General features: G+C 35.0%; 1 protein-coding gene across 1 annotated transcript in view; it reads right to left on the bottom strand.

The window, feature by feature from the left end:
• LOC107742213 (dihydroxyacetone phosphate acyltransferase-like) overlaps nucleotides 1–9,455 on the bottom strand; it is a 21,457-nt gene that overhangs the window by 5,935 nt on the left and 6,067 nt on the right. Inside the window, exons 4-9 of the mRNA XM_016555110.1 lie at nucleotides 7,663–7,792; nucleotides 6,793–6,920; nucleotides 5,082–5,157; nucleotides 4,433–4,584; nucleotides 2,379–2,509; nucleotides 417–640 (exon numbers count right to left, since the gene is read on the bottom strand). Of these exons, the coding sequence (XP_016410596.1) occupies nucleotides 417–640; nucleotides 2,379–2,509; nucleotides 4,433–4,584; nucleotides 5,082–5,157; nucleotides 6,793–6,920; nucleotides 7,663–7,792 (841 nt within the window). The remainder of the gene's footprint in view (nucleotides 1–416; nucleotides 641–2,378; nucleotides 2,510–4,432; nucleotides 4,585–5,081; nucleotides 5,158–6,792; nucleotides 6,921–7,662; nucleotides 7,793–9,455) is intronic.

Here is a 9,455-nt window from a genome sequence, read left to right as displayed (position 1 = left end):
TTTTCTATACACACAATATATATATATATATATATATATATATATATATATGCATGAGGTATGTATGAAACGTTGCTTATATCTCATGGGCATTGTGTGATTAGTACTGCAGCGAGACATCATGATAAACATGAGAAAAGACAACATTTCCAAGTAAATCAGATTTGTGTGCAGTGTGAACACATGCTGTGTGTCAGACAGAATTCTGAATCTATTTCAAACATGCCATGAATCTTTCAAACTTGGAAAATCTAGTGATTAGCTCTTCCTTAGAAACACTTGTTGCAGCAGCCTGTGCCTCACAAATCAGGCTTTGTTTCCTGGTAGACTGATTTAAACCTGTGCATCCTGACTCCCAGACATTCTAACAGACTGATTCGAGTGGTCAGTCTGAGGTTGAGACTGTGATCCCTTACCAGGCCAGTCCAAGAACGCTCCAAATGCCAATGCCAGGTGTCTGAGCCAGTCTGTCTGTTCTGCGAGAGAGGAGAGGTCCATGCCATCAGGGTTCTGTAGCAGCAGTGTGGCAATGAGAACCCAGGGCTTCAGAACCATGTTCCCCTCCTGGATGCGCACCAGTCGGAACGCAGTGTCGTTCAGAAACTCATGAGTGTCTGCGCTGGGTTTCTGAGGAATGCACCTGATAAAAACAACACTAAAGTCAGTCGTGAGGTTCGACGTGATATTTCACTTTGTACAGACTGCAATCTGCTTCACCTAAAGATAGATTATAGCTGAAATCTGACAGTGGAAACCAAAAATGTTAAAATTAGCAATATTACTGAAATAAATGAACTTTTCCACGACATTCTAATTTATTGAGATGCACCTGTATATTAATCTACTATAAATTATCAATATTGAATGTAAATATATAAACATATTGTACCATTAAAAAGATTTTACATATTTTTGAAAGAAGATTATGCTGACCAAGGCTGCATTTATTTGATGAAAGTTACAGTAAAAAGCAACATTGTATAATGTTATTACAATTTAAACACTTTTCTATTTGGATATATATATATTATATATTAAAAAAAATAAATGAAAATTATTCCTGCAATGCACAGCTGAATTTTCAGCATCATTACTCCAGTCTTCAGTGTCACATGATCCTTCAGAAATCATTCTAATATGCTGATTTGCTGCTCAAGGAACATTTCTTACTATTATCAATGTTAAAAAAATAAAAAAAAACAGTTGCTGCTTAATATTTTTATGGAAACCATGATATGTTGTTTTTTTAGAGTTCTTTGATGAAAAGCATTTATTTAAAAAACATTTATTTAAAATATAAATCTTTTGTAACATTATAAATGTCTTTACAGTCACTTTAAATTAACTTAATGTGTCCTTGCTGAATAAAAATATTAATTTCTTTAAAAAAATTAAACTTTTGAATGAAAGTGTAAGTTAGTAAAGAAAATAATAAACACAAAATAAAAATCTATACAATGTAAAGCCATGATCATTGATTTTCCAGTAACATTCACAAGAGAACCTCTTGAGTTTCGATGCCATCATCTTTCTGATTGTTCTACACCACAGGTACAGTACATACAACAACTGTTTCTGAAAACAGATTTTTTTATTAATAAGCATAATTTACTGTGACATTATTAAACAAGGATAAGAAAACTTTGCATGCCATGGTGTGAATCATGCTATGTGTTGCTAGCATGCTGCTAGGTGAGCAAATTGCATTGTTTAGATTTTAAAGGGGTCATATGATGCGATTTCAAGTTTTCCTTTCTCTTTGGAGTGTTACAAGCTGTTTGTGAATAGATAAGATCCCTAAAGTTGCAAAGACTAAAGTCTCAAACCCAAAGAGATATTCTTTATCAAAGTTAAGAGTCAGCCACGCCTACCTAAAATGCCTCGTTTAAACACGCCCCCACATGTCTACGTCACGATGTGGGAAGATTTGCATAACACCGCCCAAATGTTCACGCAAAGAAAGAAAGGCTCTTCTGACTCACAGTCTGTAAGTACGTTTTCATATTTAAGGAATTAGCCACTGATGATTCAAACGCGAGTGGTATTCGGCCAATCACAACGTACTGGATAACTGGCCAATCAGAGCACACCTTGCTTTTCAGACTGATGAGCTTTGTAAAAATCGACGCGTTTCAGAAAGGCGGGGCATAGAGGAGAAACAATAATGTACAGTATGTGGAAAAGAATGTGTTTTTTTAACCTTAAACCGCATAAACACATTTCACTACACCAAATACACAAAATAATGTTCTTTTGAGCAGCATCATATGACCCCTTTAAAACCTTGTTGTGACAAAAATCCATTCAAATGCTTTGTGTGAATAATGTAGGCCTTTAGAGCAAAACATTCTGAGCGTGGCTGATTGCAGGTGTCATACCTGGGCAGCAGGTTGTACTGAGAGCGGGTTATTTTTCCCTCTGTCAGACTGCGCACAGATACAGGGTGACCAAAGTACACATACATACTGCCATAGTCCTCACTCAAGACCCGCCGGGCCTTCAACAGACCCTGAGAGGAAGAAAGAAACAGAGTTGAGAAATGTTCCAGTAAAAAACAGAATATCCAAGCATAAACGTTCAAACATTAAAGGGGTCATGAACTGAGAAATCAAAATTCCCTTGATCTTTTGACAGATAAAGAGGTCATCGTACTATAAAAACATCCTGTAAGTTTCAGAACTCAAAACTTTCTCGTTAGACCATCTCCCAAAACGACAGCTTGTGGAATGTTTCACTTTATGATGTAATAGTGTTGCTAAACCCCGCCTCCGCAGAAGAAGATCAACGCCTGCTTCTACAGCACTGCCTGTTTAGCACCGCCTACTGATTCTCGCATGTTTTGTAAATAACAAGAGAGGCAAACGGAGGTCTACACAGAAACCAAACGATAAAGATGCTCTGAAGACAACAAGACGCTGTGCAGTTCCAAGTTGTAAAAACACAGTCTTTGCATAACCTTCCATCCGATCCCAACATTAGGAAAGAAAGGATTAGCTTTATTTTTAATGAAGTTCCAGACCGCGTCAGTAAGAACTTGGTCCTTTGTTCACTTCATTTTACCGCAGATTCGTTTACAAACAAGACAATTCGACACAGGATTTTCAGAAAGATTGAAACTAAAAGACGATGCTGTGCGGAATATTTTGGATCTGACCACACAAGTGTGAGTATTTATTATGTAGTCACTGCTGCTTTGTCTGTTATTACAGATTGTTTGATATGTACTGAATATGTATGCATTTTTAACCTAAATCATAGCAGTGTCCATCTATGAAGGCAAACATATACAACTGTTAGCCAATCATAGCAGTGGGCGTTTATTTCCAAGTCTACAATCCGCCACGCCTATTCAAACAGAGCGTTCCAATGAGAGGGGGTCAAAACAGGACAGAAAATAGCCTATTACTTCTAATTTATGATGTTTTTTCTTCGTAAAAATCTTGATAACATTATAACTGGACCTCAGAGAACAGTACAAAATAATAAAAAAGCAGTTCATGACCCCTTTAAGTGATTATGCCTGACTGACCAATCATAGCAGTGGGCGTTTACTTCCAAGTCTACAATCCGCCACGCCTATTCAAACAGAGCGTTCCAATGAGAGGGGATCAAAACAGGACAGAAAATAGCCTATTACTTCTAATTTATGATGTTTTTTCTTTGTAAAAATCTTGATAACATTATAACTGGACCTCAGAGAACAGTACAAAATAATAAAAAAGCAGTTCATGACCCCTTTAAGTGAGGTTTTATGCCTGAAATGAAAATTAACTTAATTCAGGAGACAAAAAGGCTTATTATCTTGTACAATTTTGCTTCATGATATAGATAGATATATCATTTTAGGGACTGTTTTGGGTATTTAACATACATTTATTTATATGTATCCACTGTCCATTATGTGACTCATAACATAAAAAAATATTGTAACATTTATTCATATTTACACAATTCAAAAATGTAGAGTCAGTTGTTAAGCAGCACAACTGTTTTCAACACTGATAATAAGAAATGTTCAGAACCAAATCAGCACATTAGAATTACTGATTTCTGAAGGATCATGTGACAGTTAAGACTGGGGTAATGATGCTGAAAATTCCGTTTTGCATCACAGGAATAAATTACATTTTAAAATGTATTCAAATTAGAAAACATTTAAAACTTAAATAACATCATTTCACAATATTAGTGTTTTTACTGTATTTTTAATTAAATAAATGTAGCCTTGGTGAGCATATGAGTGTTCTTTCAAAAATATTAAAAAATGTTACCGACCCCAAACTTTTAAACAGTCATTGTTTTTTGTTTTTGTTTTTGTTTTTTTTTAAAGGAAATGTGAACAGATTAAGAGAATATATCTTGCTGCGCATATTTTGTTCTCATATGTCTGCTAAAAATAGTGATGGGATGCATATTAGAAGGCCATGCGTACTGAGGTTGATTCTTTGGGCTTCGGGATGCCGAGCAGCTCACGGGCGTACAGAGATTCTTCCAGAATTCTCTCGTAGCTGATACTGACAGGAACCAGGTTCACATCAAATAGCTCTCCTTTAAAAAACGGCTCCATCACAATATTCAACAACCCTGAGGGAGAAGAGAAAGAGAGTGGGAGATGAAGCTGACACAAAACGAACAGTGTTCAAAGAGGCGGAGCGTGTTGTTTCTCTCATTCATCTCAATTTGCTTTTGTTCGCTTTGATTGATGAGCTGCCACCATTGGGCTTTCCAGGTTTAAAGCTGTCGATTTGAACCTCTGTGCCATAAATTAGTCAGGGGCTCTATATCATTCTGGGACTATGATTCAGTTGTGAAAGTCCTGTGAAATTTCATTTAGCTGGCATCTCACTTCCTGTGCGCAAGCGATGCGGACCAAAAAAATGTGTCCTGTCACCTTGAATTTATTTGTGCAGCAATAAAAAAAGGCTGAAAGGTGGGGAAAAGCCTTGACGCTGCACAATACATGAAGAAGTCAGCAAAGAGCTTTTATCAAAATGAATCACAAAAAAGTCACAGCAGCACAGACAGTCTGTTTTTGAAATTGTATAAAAAATGTAACAAACATATAGTCGATGTACACTTACCTGTCTTTGGTGTGAGAGATTTGCATGTCCTGCTTCTAGTTCCTTCCAAGAAGAACTCAATCGGGGCATATCCATTCTGAATAAATGACATATAACAGATTAATCATTTTTCAACAATGTATATTTTCAACGGTCAAGAATGGAAGGATATACAGTAAACAGTCATTTAGCAGATGTTTTTATCCAAAATGACTCACAGTACATTTATTACCAGTAAAATTGCACTGGATCAACCTGTTTAACTCGTTCTTGATCAGTGTTGGGGGAACGCATTACAAGTAACGCAAGTTACGTAACTTACTTTTTTCCAAGTAACTAGTAAAGTAACAAATTACTTTTTAATTGATTTTTCAAATAAGTAATGCCAGTGACTTTGTTTTCCCATTTATTGACTGACAGCTGTCCTGTCCCCATGATGAGAGAAATCAGGAGCGAGTGCAGAGGTGTTGTGTGCGCTGTGTAAACATGAAGCTTACTGTAATTCTAGACTAAATGTGAATACGCATTTACTCATCTCACTTGCACAAAAACAGATATAGTACTGCTCAAAATTTATAAAAACAGTGAAGAACAAACTCAGAATATGATGCAAATCTGCAATAATTAAGTGTTAAATAACACAAATATCCTTTATTTAATCTCATTTTATCAACCAATGTCTTTACTGCTGACCTTTGATGATGCAATTCAACCATACTAACAAGCAAAAATGACTTTAGATTAACATAACTTTTGTTTTTTTTAGTTTTTTGTGATTGAGAAGAAAGTGTTGAACCTTAACGCAATATCGTAATGCAATACTTTTAGCTATTAGCTTTCCCCAACACTGGGCTTGATCAAGGGTCCTTGCAACTACACATAAAGGCCCGGATATACTTCAAGCGAAATCGAAGAATAAATTGATGTGACGTCATTTCGAACAAAATCCGGCCAAACCGAAGTTCGTTTTGGGAGTTCGAAACGGCTTGCCAAAGCGAACTTTACGGAAAAGTTCGTTCCGGCTGCCAAACACCTTCGTACTACCATTGGTCCATGACGATTACGTCATAGGAGGTGTGCACTGAGGCTCCGCCTTCTTTCACACGGAACTCTTCTCTGGGTTCATGAATCATTTCGTCTGTCGAGTCCCTGAAGGTGTGATGTCCGTGCAGTGGAGAGCCGCTTTACAGTAGCCAATGAAGTTGTGCTTCTGATGAAGTGAGACACTGACACTGTTTTTCATGTTTAATACTGCTGCTTGCTTTTAAGCTATATATTGAATAAAGTGCCATGTAAATACACGTGGCATGACTTCACGGGAGTGCTAATTTGCAGAGCTCGTGCAAACATACCCATGTTGGTACGAACAGATGCTTTTTTTAATTGAAAAATGCTTGCTGTTCTCTCCAATTTTGTTGTGTTTATTTTGTTACTGAGAGGAAAGTGCGCAGCACATATTTACATATTCATATAAGCGTTGCTTTCATCAGAGTGGGCGGTGTCGGGATGTTCGATAACAGCTGCTCAACTATTTCGAATTTCGTTTTACCCCTAAACGAAGAACGAAAAAGAACTTCGTTTTGAGAATATCGGGGCCTTAAGATGTTTACCTAGGGTTAAGAGCGGTGTGAAAAGCCGTACATTTTATCTTATGTATTTTATCTTATATATACGGGACAGTCTAGTTCCCTAATTTGCTGATTTGTTCAGTTGTTTGGATGAAGGGCCTTACCCTCAGCATGGTCTTCACATACTCAGAGAACACAGCCCAGTAAAGTTTATCACCGCCAAACGACCGACGGATGAAAAAAGCTCCCGACATGCGCAGCATCTCACCAACAAACTTCATGCTCATGAAATCTGCAGGAAACATCATGACATTAGTAAATAGCACAGTATATGTAATGAAATCACTAGATTTTACCCATTTATCAGCAAGACGTTTTTAATCATTTAAAATACAATGAAATTTTGTATGATCACTTTTTCTTTTATATATTTTAATAAGTACAGGTCAGAATAAGGATACTGTTTCATTTTTACATAAATATGTTACACTGAATGATGATGGAACATTATTTCACCAATATTTTGACATTTGATTTTCACAAAAGTTATTTGAAACATTAAAGCAGACACTTTACTTGAATTTAATATGCTTTCTATGCATACAAAAACACTTTTGTCAACCGAATTTGATGCGACATCTCATTTTTGACCCATATATACAGGGTACTTAAAAATACCATGATTTTACAAGAGTATATATTCTAGAATAAAAACATGGCGCAACCATGTTTTATGTTTATGAAGTTTTAGAAACTACCACAGAGTGCTTGTATTAAGATTTTGAATATAATACAGATAGATTATCAATTGTTTAGATGTTCCAGCTGGCACTTTTTGTACATCAAACCACCCAGATACTGTCTAAACAAAGTCAACCCTCAAAAACACCCTGAGAGAACCACAAAAAGGCTATAAAATCAGTTAAAGTCCACTCAAGCATATAAAGGAGTATGGACTATATACTTTTGCAAAGTGTGTCTACTTGTGTTTGTATAATAGCTACACTCCTCAAACAACTCCTGTCCACACTAACCCATTCCAGCTGCGATCACAGGCAGGGGAAGGTCGTACATGTAGAGTAAGTAGGACATCATCAGGAAGTCCATGTAACTACGGTGGCTGGGCAGGAGAACCACCGGGTGTTCCTGTACAGCCTGCTGGAGCTGAAGAGAGAAAGCATCATCGATGACATTAAACTCTATTTACATGCCATCTTTATTAAACCAAACGGCAGGACCATCTATAACACTGGTTCTCAACCAAGGGGCCTCAGGATGACTTAAAAGAATTTCAATTAATTAATTATACATTAAAATAAGCTAATTCTTAAATAAATAATAATAATATTAAGACATAAACTGAAATCAAAATGTTCCCCCTTCAATAACTATTGTATAGCACTGTTGGGCTGAAGAACACACAGTTCTGGCAACATCTGAAATCATGACATTTCAATGAATTGGTTTAATGTATCGAAACTCCCTATTAAAAAAAAAAAAAGTTTGAAAACAAGCAGCGCTTTCATGATTACAGTAGAAATACAGGAAATATACACTTGGCCAATGTTTGAAATAATTATTTTTTTATTTTTTATTTATATAAATATAAATATATTTTATACTCACAAAAGCTGCTTTTATTTGATAAAAATATAGTAAAAACAGTAATATGGTGAAATATTATTACAATTATTAAAAATGTAATTTATTCCTGTGATGTAATGCTGAATTTTCTAATATGCTGATTTCACTGCTCAATAAACATTTCTTATTATCAATGTTAAAAACAGTTTTGCTACTTAAAAATTTGGGGGGTACATAAATAGTAAAAAAAAATTATTCAGCAAGGATGCATTAAATTGATCAAAAGTGACAGTAAAGACATTTATAATGTTACAACATATTCTATTTTAAATAAATTCTGTTCTTTTGGACTTATTCAACAAATAATCTTGAAAAAAAATTTAGCATGGTTTCCACAAAAAATATTAAGCAGCACAATTGTTTTATTAATAATTGAGCATAAAAAAATAATAATTGAGAAGCAAACCAGCATATTAGAATGATTTCTGAAGGATCATGTGACACTGAAGACTGGAGTAATGATGCTGAAAATTCTGCTTTGCATCACAGGAATAAATTATTTTAAATATTTTCAAATTGAAAACAGTTCTTTTTAATGTTAATATTTAAAAACGTAAAAACTCCATACCCAACATTAATCAAGTTTTAAGCACCCTACACTGTAAAAACAAAAATCTGTAGTTTTTACAAAATAATTTTGTATTATCTGTGGTTGCCAGAATAATTTTGTAAAAAAAAATACAGAAAAACTGTAAAAACATTTACAGAACAAACTGTAATTTACAAACAAGAAAATTTGAGTGTAAACTAGTAAATTCAACAATGCACACTGCTACTAAAATGTTTTGTATCTTTAACATAAATTGACAACCACCATAATTGCAGGTGGTAAAAGAGAATTAGTTCATCCCAAGCAGCTCTTCCACAAGCTGAAGCACATACTAATATATAGAAGGCACACAGAGTCATTCACGCAAACACTAAACACCATCATGGTAACACACGACACTTAAATTATGCAATAAACATTCATTAAACAACAGAAGATGTAACAAAAACCCACATGTACATAACTGATAACAAACACGACAAAACTATTAAGAAACATGATTATTTAAACAAAATACTTTCAAATGTGGAGTGTCATGCAGAGAATTCTGGGAATAACAGTTTACAGTTTTTTTACTGTAAATTATACATTGATTTGTTCTTTTTTTACTTCTAAAAATTGTACAATTAACAG

The sequence above is a fragment of the Sinocyclocheilus rhinocerous genome, unplaced genomic scaffold (genome assembly GCF_001515625.1).
Source record: "Sinocyclocheilus rhinocerous isolate Xijiao unplaced genomic scaffold, SAMN03320098_v1.1 scaffold2752, whole genome shotgun sequence".
NCBI classification, from domain to species: domain Eukaryota; kingdom Metazoa; phylum Chordata; class Actinopteri; order Cypriniformes; family Cyprinidae; genus Sinocyclocheilus; species Sinocyclocheilus rhinocerous.
Note: the sequence above shows the minus strand (reverse complement) of the source record. Positions and strands in the feature narration are given on the sequence as shown.